The sequence below is a fragment of the Vombatus ursinus genome, unplaced genomic scaffold (genome assembly GCF_900497805.2).
Source record: "Vombatus ursinus unplaced genomic scaffold, bare-nosed wombat genome assembly UNPS02005286.1, whole genome shotgun sequence".
NCBI classification, from domain to species: Eukaryota; Metazoa; Chordata; class Mammalia; order Diprotodontia; family Vombatidae; genus Vombatus; species Vombatus ursinus.
Window position 1 is genome coordinate 7,204,503 of NW_020945064.1, and position 14,260 is coordinate 7,218,762.

Here is a 14,260-nt window from a genome sequence, read left to right on the forward strand (position 1 = left end):
ACCCCTTATTTTAACTCTGTGTTTATATTTTTGTTTCAAGTGTGTTCCTTGTAAACAATATATTGTTGGATTCTCACTTCTAATCCATTCCTCTATCCTCTCCCATTTTGGGTGAGTTCATCCTATTCACATTCAGTTTTGATTGCTAACTATATATTTCCCTCCATTGTATTCTCTTATACCCTTCCTTCTCATTTTTCCCCTTTAAGAGTTCTTCTGATTACTGCTTCTCCTTAATCCACCCTCTCTCTTATTTCCACCCTTTCTTATATGTCCTTTACCTCCTGTTTCCCTGTTGCATAATACGTATGTCTGCACCCAACTGTGTGTGTATGTATATTCTTTCCTCCTTTAACCAGTTCAGATAAGAGTGAGATTTAAGTGTCACCTACTTCCTCCATTGTATAAGCTCTTCCTTGTGCACCCCATTTATGTGAGATGATTTTCTCATTTTTCCTCTCCCTTCCCCTCCTTCCTGCGTATTCCTCTTCCCCATTCTTCTGTTCTTCTTTTGAGATTATCCGAACATAATCAAATCACTCTCAGGCCCTCAGTCTACTTAGGCATCCTCTAAGACTCCGGTGATGATAAAATTCTGAAGAGTTACATGTATCATCTCCCTATATAAGAATGTAAACAGTCCAGCCTTGTTTAATCCCTTATGATTTCTCACTTACATTTACCATTTTTATGTTTCTCTTGACTTTGGTGTTCGTATGTTATATTTTGTACTCAGCCCTGGTTATTCATCAGGAGTGCTTGAAAGTCCTCTATTTCATTAAACGTCCATCCATTTCCCCCCTATAAGATTATACTCAGTGTTTCTGAGCAAACTATTCTTGGTTATAAGCCTAGATCCACTGATCTGTCATTTGCACTAATCAGAACCTAGACAGTTTCAAGATTTGCCATGGCCCAAAATATTCATTATTCAGCGGAATCCTCTCTGGCCATAGGCTAATTTGGCTTTAGCTGAGCTAGCCCTACCTAAGTCCATCACCAGGCCTATGCCTGAAGCCTTTCTAGATTGGCAGAAACTGCCTGAACTTACACAGCTTTCAAGAATCCAGGGCTATTTCTGCAGCACAGTAAGGGAGACAGACACACAGACACTTATGTGTGCACATGTACTCACACCCTAGTGAGACAAATGTACTTGTGTCTACAATCCGTTAGGCCAACATGCATGTGAGCATATTTAGAGAACATAGAGAGTACTACGTATATAAGACTTGTTACTTGGTGCTGTGGGTGTTATGAATAAAAGCATGAGACACAGCTCTTGACCTCAAGTGGCTTATAGTCCTGCTGAGGATCAAGAGATCTTTAGAACATTGAATACATTCATAGAACATTTCAATACATTGAAAAAGTCTGAAAGCAAATAGAATGTGGACCTCCTACCTACAGCAAGGGGTGGGTTGAGGGTATCTTTTCTTAACTCTTCTTTTGAGCCATGCTTGGCCTTTATAATTTTGCAACATTTCACTTTTGATTTTTTTTTTGGTGTGTTGTTTTTTTCCACTTACATTGTTGTAGTTATTGTATATATTGTTTGCTTGGCTCCACTAACTTCACTCTGCATCAATTCACGTAGATCTTTCCAGACTTCTCTGTATTCATCACATGCATTATTTCTTTTTAAATATGCTTTATTTATTTTAATATTAATTTTAAAAAAATTTTAGCTGAATATTCTTTCCCTCCTTTTAGTCCTTCCCCAACCCATTGAGAAGGCAAGCAATATGATACCCATTACACGTGAAGTCACACAAAAAATACCCATATTAGCCATATTACAAGAAAACAAAACAAAAAAACAAAAGCAAGACAAAAAAATAATTAAGTAAGTGGAAAAAATATGCTTCAATCTGCACTTAGAATTCATCAATTCTCTCTCTGGAGGTGCATAGCATTTTCATTGTGAGTCCTTTGGAACTGTCTTGGATCATTGTATTGATCGGGGAGGCTAAGTCTTTCACAGAAGATCATCATTGTAATGTTGCTATTACTGTGTATAATGTTCTCCTGATTCTGTTCACTTTACTTTGCATCAGCTGATATAAGTCTTCCCACATTTTTCTAAAACCACCCCTTTGCCATTTCTCACAGCACAATAGTAGTCCATTACAATTACATACCACAACTTGTTCATTCATTCCCCAATTGATGGGTACCTCTCAATTTCAAATTCTTTGCCACCACAAAAAGAGCTGCTATAAATATTTTTTTGTATATATTGGATCTTTTTCATTTTTCTTTGATCTCTTTGGAATACACGCCTAGCAGCAACACTGCTGGGTAAAAGGGTATACACAATTTTATAGCCCTTTGGGCAAAATTCCAAATTGCTCTCCAGAATGGATAGACCAGTTCACAACTCCACCAACAGTGCACTAGTGTGCCTATTCTTCCAAATTCTGTCCAGTATTTATTTTCCTTTTTTGTCATCTTAGTCAATCTGGAGGTATGAGGTCATACCTCAGAATTGTTTTAATTTGCATTTCTCTAACTGATAGTGGTTTAGAGCATTTTTATACGACTATTGATAGCTTCAATTTCTTCTGAAGATTGCCTGTTCATATCCCTTTGATATTTTGTCACCTGGGGAATATCTCTTATTTTTATAAATTTGATTCAGTTCCTTATATATTTGAGAAATGAGGCTTTTATTGGAGAAAATTATTCTAAATCCCCTCCTCCCCAGCTTCCAGCTTTTCTCCTAATTTTGGCTGCATTAGTTTTGTTTGTGCAAAACCTTTTTAATTTCAAGTAATCAAAATTATCCATTTTACTTCTTGTGATCCTCTCTATCTCATTTAGTCATAAACTCTTCCTTTATCCATAGATCTGACAGGCACGTTTGCCCATGCTCCCCAAATTTGCTTATGAGATCATTTTTATGTCTAAAATGGATACATACCCATTTTGACCTTATTTTGGCATATGGTGTAAGATGTTAATTTATACCGAATTTCTGTCAAACTGCTTTCCAGTTTTCCCAGCAATTTTTGTCAAATAGTGAGTTCTTGTCCTCAAAGCTTTGGTCTTTGCATTTATCAAATACTAGATTAGGTCATTGTGTCTCTAATATATTCCACTGATCTAGCATTCTATTTCTTAGCCGCACACATCATTTCTTACAGTACAGTAATATTCCATTACTTTCACGTATCACAATTTGTTAGCTATTCCCCAATCATTTGGCATCTACTTTGTTTCCAATTCTTCGCTATCACACACCAAAAAAGGCTGCTATAAATATTTTGGTGAACGTAGGCAGAAGAGTCTAACCCACAGCCTGTGAGCCAGTGCATACACCCTACAACACTCAAGAGTAGTGCTTGAAGCAGATTGAAATGTGATTGGGAAATATTTAACAAAATAAATAAGAATACAGTAAAATGTAGATAATATTACATTTTAAAACTAAGTCAACATGCTGCCCCTGTTTCTAGTGGAGTCTGACACCACAGCATACATGGGTGTTTTCTTTTTGGCAATAGGCTCCTTGGGATATTAACTCATAATCCCATTTTTATGGAAAATCAAGCCTAGGGAGGGGAAGGGACTTGTGTAAGGTGACTAAGCTAGTTAATTGCAGAGTTCGGGCTAGAACCCAAGTCCCCTGACTTCCACTCTTTCCAAATGGTAAAACACTTAGCATGTGCTAAGTGCCAAATGTGTCTTCTCCCCTCCCTCCCCCTACTCACACTCACACTTGTCCTTTACTTCCCTCTTTGCCCTGAAGATTACTCTCTTCTCTTTATTCCCAGTGAGGGATTCTCAACCAGCTCCTTCTGTTGGCTGCCACTTTCTCCTTTGGGAGCCCAGGGTGCCAATGACAAAAGCCAGAAGGCAATAGGGTAGCTAAGTGGTGCCATAGAGCATAGTGGAAGGTCTGGAGTCAGGAAGACTCATTTTCCTGAGTTCAAATCCAACCTCAGACACTTACTGGCTGTGTGACTCTGGGCAAGTCACTTAACCCTCTTTGCCTTGGTTTCCTTATATGTAAAATGAGCTGGAGAAGGAAATGGCAAACTACTCTAGTATCTTTGTAAAGAAAACCCCAAGAAGAGTCAGACACAACTCAAAAATGACTGAACAGCTAAAAACAAAAGGCAATATCATCTAGTGGAAAAAAGCATTGGATTTGGAGTAAGCTTGGACCCTGTACTTTATTAGCTGTGTGACCTTGGGCAAGTCACTTTACCTCCATTTCTTCATTTATAAAATAAGAGAATTGGACTCTAAGGTCCCTGACAGTTCTAAATCTTACAAATTTATAAGGTTATATGATTTAGGGAGTGGGGAAAACAAGAACCTTGGGATCAAGGATGAGATGCTCTCTGGGGAGGGAGACAGCACAGGAGAGACTCCAGGGGTTGGAGTGATGGAGAGGGCACCTCTCCTCTTGGGGAGGGCAGCAGAAAGGACCAGATTAGGGAGTTCTGGCTTGGCCACTGCTTCCTTGCAGGCAGCCAGGATTGCTCCTACAAATCCAGCGCTGGATCATGAGTCCAGGTACTCAAACAGAACCAAGTACTCAGAGCTGGCCCTGTTGCCCCTTGCTCATGGATGCTCAGTGTCCACAGATAGCCTTCTAGTCTCGGCCTAGGAGGTGTCTTGTCCTATAGGCAGATGGAAGGGGGGGGAGGGAGTACTGGGGAGGTGCGGGGAGAGCCAAGTTCTCCAGTCTGGACTAAAAAGAAACCCAGGGCAGGCACTGGGGTGCCCCAGCCCTGCACCCAGGAAGAACAGGTTCAAAGATGCCCATTAGGACAGGAGAGGCTGCAGGGGGATGTGGAGACCATGTAATTAAGGCCCTGAGTTGCAGGGTTTCTAATGAAGATGATGGCATTGCCTTACAGCAGTCTAATTAGTGTACTGATTGTGCCCATAGATTAGCCCAGGAGGAGGTTAAGAAGCCAGGTGTAGAAATAGAAAAGGCCCTTCTGGAGGTCCCGGGGTAAGGGGACAGAGGCAGGCAGGATGTGGGTGGCTTGACAACCTGGGCCAGGTCCTGCCTGGAGCAGAAGGGGGAGGGCGACTGGATTTACCAGGGTCTGGCTGCACCTGGCTCAGAGGGGACCTCGCGGTGCAGACTAGTTAGTTACCCAGGCAGGGAGTGGCCATGGCCAAAGTGAGTGGAACAGAGGAGGCAGTTCCAATGCCACCCAGGATCCCATATCCAGAATGTGACCCTGGTGTTGGTGGGCAGCAAGCCCACAATCTGCTGAGCCACCAACCCCAACACTCTAAGTTCTAAATTCTACATTCCCATCTCAACACATATGCCAGAGAGCTGGAAGAGAACTTTAGAACATAGAAAGTCTGATCTGGAAGGGACTTTAGAACACAGAACGTCTGAGCTGGCAGGGACCATAGAACGCAGAATATCTGAGCTAGAAAGGGGTCTTGGAGACCTAGCACTCCCATTTTTTGTTGTTGTTCAGTCATTTCAGTCATGATCAAGTCTTTGTGGCCCTATCTGGGGTTTTCTTAGCATAGACACTACAGTGGTTTGTCATTGCCTTCTCTAGCTCATTTGACAGATGTGGAAACTGAGGCAAACAGGGTGAAGTGACTTGCCCAGGTAATAAGTGTCTGAAGCCAGATTTGAACTTGGGAAGACTCCAGGTCTGGTACTCTATGTGCCCATTTTATAGAGAAGGAAATGAAAGCAAGAGAGAAGAAGCAACTTGGCAAAGGTACCCAGATATGTGTCTTTTCCCAAGGTGTAAATGTGTTAGTTGGCTCATGGAGGGGTAATATAGGAACCATGGTAGGAATGTGAACAAATAGGCGCACGCACAAGTGTGTGTGTGTGTGTGTGTGTGTGTGTGTGTGTATATGTGCACACAGCCAATGCCAGTAAATGTGCATGGGAACTTTCTGTCTCTCCTAATCTGCAATGTGATTAAATTGATTGGCTTAGAATAGTCTATGTGGCTGGTGAGCCCTAACCTGAATAATGGATTTGAATATAATGTCTGGAGTAATGAATTCATTTCATTTTAGAGACTCAGGGCCTCTTTGAACTCAATATGCAAATTTATGCAGAGTAACACACAAATCAGCACTGGAGCTGAGCAATCAGAGCGCTGCAGTCTTGGGGTTAGCACTGGTCCTCTGTGCTAGCCCTTCTTGGCCACTTCTGCCTTCCCATCAGCCCTGGGGCCCACCTCCCCACTTCGCCCACCCTGTACCCCTGGCCCGCCCTCCTACCCTGAGGGAAGAGCCCCCATCCATCTTCTTCTGAGCTGGGGAGTTGCGGGGGGCACTCCAACCCGCATAGCCTAAGTCCTGGAAGCTCGAGGCTCCTGGGGTCTTGTGGATTCATGCTAACCTGCTCATTAGGGAAATCCACCAGGGAAATCAGATGGAGGTAATCAAGAAGAATAATAACCCTAATCATAGTTTACGCTTTCATCCTTGCGCATAGGCACAAGTGGGAGCTCATTAGCCTTCTAGCCCTTGGTAAGGCAGATGGGTGGGTGGGTACAAGATACTGGCAGGGCTATTCCAGGGACAGCCCCAAGACAGATTGGAACTGGGGATGGAGGGGAGAGGAGAACTTAAAGTCAAAGAATCAGAGAGCAAACCCATAGGAGGCAGGGTCATAGAATGGAAAGAGCCCTGGGTTTGGATTCAGAGGACCTCGGTGTGGATCCTGCCATTTATGAATTATGTCCCTTTCAGCGTATCACTGCCCTTTTATTTTTCATCCGAAGGGGGTTGGGCTAGTTGATCTCTGAGATCAGTCCCTTCCAGGTCTAAAATCCTATAATCTTATAGGATTTAGGAGGGAAGAGATAGGAGCTGAGACCACGGGCTGACCCTATAAACCCCTTCCTAATGTGGACGGGGAAAGAAATAGCCTGGACCCACACAGACTTCTGAGATTAGGAGCTTTTCTACTCATCTTCGGAGGCAAGGAAGTATTGCACGATTTGGGACTGGGGTGGTACTAAGAGGAGAGACTATAACAGGAAGAGAGAGAACATATTAAGGGGAGGGAGGTTGCAGCATTTCCCACCCGCCATCTGGAGCAGTAGTGTGGCAGCTCTAACAACGGTGACATTGGCTATTCCCCCTCCTCAAATCCCCAAATCCAGGGAGCCCAGAGAGTTAACTCAAACACTCAAGTAACAGAAAAAACCCCAACAAATTCAGACACTTGTGGGGAATGGGGAGAAGACGGTGATCCTCATCCCCTTCAAGGCTAGAGCCTTTTACTTGTAGGATGTCATTTTATTCTGTTACAGACTGGGCTAATCTTATTTCTCATAAACACCCATAGTTGATCCCATCTGGAGTATTTCTTCGTGTCCCTTTGTTCAGGGCATGAGAATTCGGGAAAGTGCCATTGGCGAGAGTGACCTAATCCCCAGCCAAGAGTTTTTCTCTCTAACTGGGGGCATAATAATGAGTCATTCATAGGTTTCATAACTATACTTTCAAGGCCAGAAATATTATAAGCTCGGGCATTTAAATTTGTTCCATCAGACCATGATCCTAACCTAATTTTACAATAGTATTTGCCTAACACATAGTAGGCTCTTAACTGTTTAGAGAATGAATGACTGACTGACTGAAGGTGGAGAGAGTAGTAAGAAAAGGTTGCTGGGTGGCCCTGGAGGAGTCCTGAAGCACTCTGAGGGGCCCCCAGTTCCCAAGCTCACAGGAAGACAGAGCATGTCAACATTACCAGACTCCCCTTTGAGCCTTTCCCAACTTTTCAACTCCCTGAGGGCCTGGACTCAATAGGGAATGTACAGTTGTGATGGGATTTCCATTCAAATTTAATTGAATTTAATCCAAAATGCATTTATTAAGTGCCTACCACAAGCAAGGTAGTCTTTGTAATATGATCTAGGAGTCCAAAGACGAAAGCATAAACAAAAACCAAAATGGCACCCACTGTCCTGGGTGATAGGACATTTGCACAAGCAAAAGCAAGCAAACATGGAGAGGGAGAAAGCCATTAACCACTGAAAGTTGGGGAGGTAGCAAGGCAGGCTCCCTCATAGGGTATGGCACACGAACTGAGCCTACAAGGGAGGTGAGGAGTTGAAAAGCTGACGGCGAGGAGGGAATGCTTTTCAGGCCAAGTGGGACACTGGCAAAGTTGAGAGAAGAGGTCAAGGCTGGGAAACAGCAAATGGGCCACTTTGGCTAAAACACGGCATACCTGAAGGGGAATGAAATGAATGGTGGGTGTGGAAAGGGAAGTTGAAACCAAGCAGCGAAAGGCTTTAAATAACAGCATGAAGAATTTGGATTTTATCCTACAGCCAATGGGAGCTACTGAAGAATTTAGACCAGGGAAGTGATAAGGTCAGACCTGGGCTTTAGGAAGATGATTGTAGCAGTTGTATAGAAAATGGAGAGGGGAGGGACTGGAAATGGAGAGATCAATCAGAAGGCTTTGATTGCAATAGGACAAGTCAGAGTCCCTGGACTAGGATGGTGGCTATGCGAGTGGAGAGAAGAGACCAGATGGAAGGGATGACATGGAGGTAGAATCAAAAAGACTCTTGGATTAGACAAGGGAGAAGAAAGGAGAGAGGGAGGAAAGGAGCAGGCACTGATTACTCACCTACCTTGTGCCAGGCACTGTGCTAAGCACTTTACAGATATCTGATTTGATATTATCTGATTTGAAGGGACAGGAAGAATCCAGGATGACAAGTGAGGACAGTGATGCCATTAACAGAAACAGGGAATTTGGGGGGAAGCAGATTTGAGGTTTTTCTTTGGACTTGCTGAGTTTGGGGTGCAACAGGACATTGAGCTGGAGATATCCAGCAGGCAGATCTTTCTATATATAGTAGTTATCTGTACCCAAGTGATTCCCTCGTCTCTGGTCAGGTGGGCTCTTATTAAAGCTAACCTAGTGGATCATGTGAACTCACCAGGTGATCCACGGACTTTTCCCTTCTAATTTGTATCATGTCTGTGTACTTGTTCTGACTCTTACAGACACTTAATATTTACTGAACTGAACCCTCTGGGGATGGGGATGTAGGGAAAAGGGAGTTCAAAGTCATCTTGTGTGCCCCTCTTCACCTCCCCCCAACTTAGCTGAACTCATCACTGAGCTACCCAGGACAAATGCTGCACCCGCCACCCTATGGAGGCAACTTCAGTTTTCTCCAAAGCTGTTAAAAGTGCTTCCTGTCCTGCATCCCTCAAAGGGGCTTTTAGGAGAGGGCTTTGAGATCTGGAGATGAGAGCAAGCATATAGCAATGCTATTGATGGTGTCCCCTGGATGGGAAGGGTGAAGAAAGAATCATGGTGGAATGGCGTCTACTTCTCATCCAGCCTTAGGTACCAGTGGGCTAGGTTCTCTCAGCGACCAGAGGCAGACCGAGCCCGAGGAGTGGAGTTACTGTCCAACGGGTTCAGAGCAAGGGAGAAGGCCTGCGGGCCAGCCGTGGGTGGGGGGTGAGGTTGAGCTTGCTTGGACAAGACATGACTGTCAAGGTAGATCTATTAAGTTACCATGGGTACAAACACTGCTGATTTATGGGATCAAAGGATTCAGAGCTAGAGGAGACCCTAATAGGTCCCTAGTCTGCCCTCCCCCCACCATTTTTCAGAGGAGGAAACTGAGGCCAGAAAGTGGTTTATCCATGATCACACAGCCTGCAAGTGGCAGATCTAGGATTAGAACCTGTCCTCTGTACCAAATCCAGTGAACTTATTGAAGAACACTTAGCAAGCATTTATTAAGCACCTACTATGTGCCAGGCACTGTGCTAAGCACTACACTGGGACATTATGTAAAGGACCTGAAGGTGCTGGGCCAGGATCTGGCCCAGACTCTGGTCCTAAATGACTCCCTCAAGGCCTTCCCCAACCAGATGGACAACCAGCTCCTGCTCCCCGGATGGCAGGGGACAGTGAGGACCAGAAGCTGTCTACACTTCTGCCTCTCCTGGACATCTAAGTCCAACCAGAGCTTTGGAGCCTCCATTCTACCCTAAGTACAGAGGAAGGAAGCAGGCCTCCTCTCCTTGAGAAAGCAGGGAGATGCTGAACCCCAGGCACTTTCCAGGGACAGGGAGAGTGAAGGAAGGGGCTCCCATTCAGCTCTGAGGGAGACAGAAACCTTGGGTGAGATACAGGGCAGTTTCACATGCAGGACCTCGAATGTTAGAAGCCTTTCCTTGGACCTCAGATTTACCTGGGCAGAACAGCAGTAGATCCATCTAAGCTCACTGGGCCTCAGTTTCCTCATTTGTAAAATGAGGAGGTTGGCTAAGACAACCCCTGGCATGCTTTAGGCAAGTTATAACTTTTTTTTCTGTGAAATAAAGGAGTAGATGAGATCTCTAGGATAGGAGTTCTTAACTTGGGGTCCGTGAATTTGCTTTTGAAATATTCTGATATTTCAATATGATTGACTTCCTTTGTAGTTCACTTTATGCTTTTAAAAACCTGATTCTGAGGAGGGCCTGAGGGGCCTCACCAGCCTGCCCATGAGGTCCCAGAACAAAAAAGGCTGAGAACCCCTGTTCTTGGGTCTCTCCCAGTTTTATGTTCTATGATCTAAGGAGGCAGATATACTTGAAGGCCTTGGGATGGGGCCTGTGGTGTGGTGCACTGTCTTCTTAGAGGCCAAACTAGCAAAAGAGGGGATCTTTATCATCTGACCCCACCCTGGGGCCTGATGAGGCCCTATAGGGGCCGCAAGTGAGTGGGGCCACCCACTGCTAAGCCCCACCCTGCCACTTTCCCATTGCCCTGCCCCCATCTCCCAGACAACTAGGCTCTTAACCAACATTCATCATCAAACTGTAATTCTTTATTAAGTGCCGAGGGTTTGGGGTCTCATTCTGCCCCCCTCCGCCCAACCCTGCCTTTCTTTGTAGCGAACCACTTCTCTGGCCAACCCACCCCACCTCCTCGGTCATTGGGCTCAGGGGCAAAGGGGGTCCATCCAGGCGGCTCTGAGCTCCGGGAGGTGCCCGACTGAGTGATCAATGCCTTGTGCTTTGTTGGAAAGATTCCTGGGGCAGAAGGGGATGTCTTGCCCTGCCGTAGTGCTCTGGGGGACAGGCCCCCCGCTGCTGCCGCCACCATCCTCTCCCCTCCGGCCACGTGCTGAGATGTCCTGGTCTGCCGGCCGTGGCCAGGGCTGAGGGTGTGTCAACTGGTCATCAGTCTGTAGTGTGGTGGGACAGGCATGGAGGAGAGGGGGAAAGGGGAGGAAGAGGAAAGAGGGGAGGGAGTTCAGGATTATTTTACATGCTCTGCGGCGTGGGAGGAACAATAATACTTCTTGTGTGCTATAAACGTGGACAGACTGCTGAATTTGATGTTGCACAGACGACAGTATCTGTGGTTGCCGTTGGGGACGGTGGCAGGCGCGACTTTGCTGGGGGTCTGAACCCCCTTGTCTGTGTACATGGGTGGGGTGGGAGGCTGGAGCACAGCTTCAGGCACTGGCGAGAGGGTGAGGGCTGGGGCAGTGGCTGGAGACAGGGGCAGGCCGGGCCGGGGAGAGCCGGTGGGCAGGGGACTGCCGTTGGCTGGGGCTGGGGACTCCTTGAGCTCATGACCATTGAAGCTGTCCCGAGGGAGCCTGGGGCCTGGCTGTGGGGAAGAAGATGAAGAGGAGGCTGAGGAGGACGAGGACGAGGAGGAGGAAGATGTCGCTGGGGGCAGCGAGAGAGGAGCCGGGAGGCTGTTCTCGGCCAGCGTCCGGGTGTGGGGTGCAGTCGCCTCGGCCAGTATGTGTCCTGCCACCGGCTTGGCCACCAGGAGGCCATGCGCGTGGCGGAAGTGCTCGATCAGGTCGCCTTTGATGGCCCCGTTGAGAGGACAGTAGGGACACACCACTGGGGGCGGAGGCTTCCCACCAGGGAGGTGAAGGGGTTTGGGGCCTGGGTAGCGGTGCAGGGGGTCCCCACCAGCGTAAGTGACTGGCAGGCCTGAGGTTTTGCCTGGTCCTGGGTTGGCTGATGCCACCCCCTTCTCCACTTTCACCCGCATGCCACCCTCCAGCTCCTCCCCAGGCACTCCCCGGGGTCCTTCTCCACCCAGGCGGGGCTTGGCCAGGCCCTGAATCTTCTGCAGCTGCTCCAAGGCATTCTGCTGCAGGGGGGCAGCCGGGCAGTAGTATTTCTTGTGGGCCAGGTAGGCCTCCAGGCTGTGGAAGCTGACGCAGCAGGCCGTGCACTCATGGTAGTCGGTTAGGGGGAGCAGAGGCGGAGGTGGAGGGGGGGCTGGAGGCCCCCCCTCAGTTCTGTGTAGCCGCGGCTTCTTGCTTAGGTCGATGGGGCCATCTGCATCCGGGCTGGAGCTTGGGGAGGGGGCCGAGGTGGGAGCCTTGCCCACAGGCAGCAGGAGGGCGGGAGGCACATCGGGCCGGGTACCCAGCCCCAGTGCATCGGCCGGGCTTACGCCCAGCTGTGGGGAGGCAGGCAGCTCCCCAAGGGGAGGTGGTGGTGGTGGCGGTGGTGGCGGTGGGTGAGTTGCTGGCAACAGGCCAGCATTGCTGGTGGCGGCATGGATTTCATAAAGTTTGCGCCGTTTTCGAGTGCGTACTGGCTGGGGCAGGAAGGCCACCTTATTGGGACCTCCAGGCCTCCGCAGAGGGGGGTCGTGGCGAGAGGCACAGTAATAGCGTTTGTGTACCGTGTAGGTCTCATGGCGGCTGAAACGGATGTTGCAGGCCTCGCACACGGTCTTCATGGGATCCTCATCGGTGTCGTCCACGGAGCTCCTAGGGCTCTGGCTGTCCTCACTGCCCCGTCCCGGCCCGTCCACCTCCGGAGAGGCTTCCTTTACCCCTCCTGCCTCCTCAGCCTTGGCCTCCGCCACTGGGGACAGGTGCTCTCCCTCCACTTCACCCTCAGCAGGGGCGGGTGGGCCCTGCCCTTCGGGGGGTTGGGGGGAGAGGATGGCTCTGGCGGGGGCGACCGCAGTGCCTGAGGGACCCTTGGGGGGGGCGGCCACTTTTGGCTTTCGGGCCCCGGGGGGACTGTCCTCTGCCATGTGGCGGCTGGAACAGTACAGACGCTTGTGCACATAGTAGTTATTTATGTTATTGAAGGTGATTTCGCACTCGAAGCAGGTGGCTCCCTTGGGCGCAGGGGTCCCTGGGTACAGGGCTGGTGCCACCCCTCCGTGGCCTTGCTTGAGCCGGCTGTGAACCAGCTCGGACATCTTGGCCAGGATTTCAGAGGCCTGAGGGACAACAGAGGTTTCAGGGCCAAACATGTACTGGGGCAGAAAGATGGTGCCTCCAGAGGAGCCCACGCCCGCCTCACTGGGCACGGGGCTGGAGCCTGGTGTGGGGCTGGCCAGCTCTGATTTGACCTTCACAGACGCCAGGCTTTGTGGGGAGGACGTCCTCGAGGACGACTCGGCCTCTGACTGAGGGCTGGCGCCGGGCTCGGCCCGGCTGTGGCTCTTGGCCATCTCAGGCTCCGTCCCCTGGCCCTCCCCAGCCTCCTCTTTGATCCTCAGGAGCGGCACTGTCCCCTCACCAGAGGATGAGGAAGAGGAGGAGCAGCTTTCTTGGGGGGCAGCCTGGGCTTCCCCATTTTCTGTCTCAGCTGGGGCCTTCTTGGCCAAAGCGTCTGGAGGAGTGGGTGACTCGGGGCCCGGGGGCGCCTGGCTGGAGTCTGGAGCGGGCAGAGGACCATGCAGGGCCATGTGCTGCTGGAGGTTGGCGAGGCTATCGGCGAGGAGGCCACAGAGGCCACACTTGAGGCCGGGGGTGGAGCTGGCCTGAGCCAGACCTGGGGGGAAACAGAAAGGAGGGATAACGGGATCAGGTGTGAGCTTCTGGTGCCAGAGATGCCGCCTGGGGAGAGGGGCTGCCTGCAGAGGCTCAGCTGGGGCCAAGCAACTCATCACTCCTTCCATCCTCCCTCCAGCAACCACGCTGAGTGTTCTAAAGCATCACCAATGAGCTGCAGCAGTTCCCCATTACCTCTGGGACCAAGGCTCTTCACAACATGGCCCTTCTCATCTCTCCAGTCTTCTTGGAATTTACTCCCCTCCATATACTCTATGGAATATACTCACATGCCCTTCCTCCCTCCCTCCCTTCCTTTCTTTCTTTCCTTCCTCCTTCTCTTCCTTTCTTTCCCCTCTTCCTCCTCCCTCCCTCCTTCCCTTCCTTCCTTCCTCTTTCTTTCTTTACTTCCTTCCTCCCTCCCTTCTTTTCTCCCTTCCTTCATACTTTTCTTTCTTCCTTCCTCCCTCCCTCCTTTCTTTCCTCTCTTCCTTCCTCCCTCC

General features: G+C 48.8%; 1 protein-coding gene across 1 annotated transcript in view; it reads right to left on the reverse strand.

Moving 5' to 3' along the window:
- Window positions 1–10,792: 10,792 nt before the first annotated feature.
- ZFPM1 (zinc finger protein, FOG family member 1) overlaps window positions 10,793–14,260 on the reverse strand; it is a 196,091-nt gene continuing 192,623 nt past the window's right edge. Inside the window, exon 10 of the mRNA XM_027847467.1 lies at window positions 10,793–13,758. Coding sequence (XP_027703268.1) covers window positions 11,249–13,758 — 2,510 coding nt within the window. The 3' untranslated portion in view covers window positions 10,793–11,248. The remainder of the gene's footprint in view (window positions 13,759–14,260) is intronic.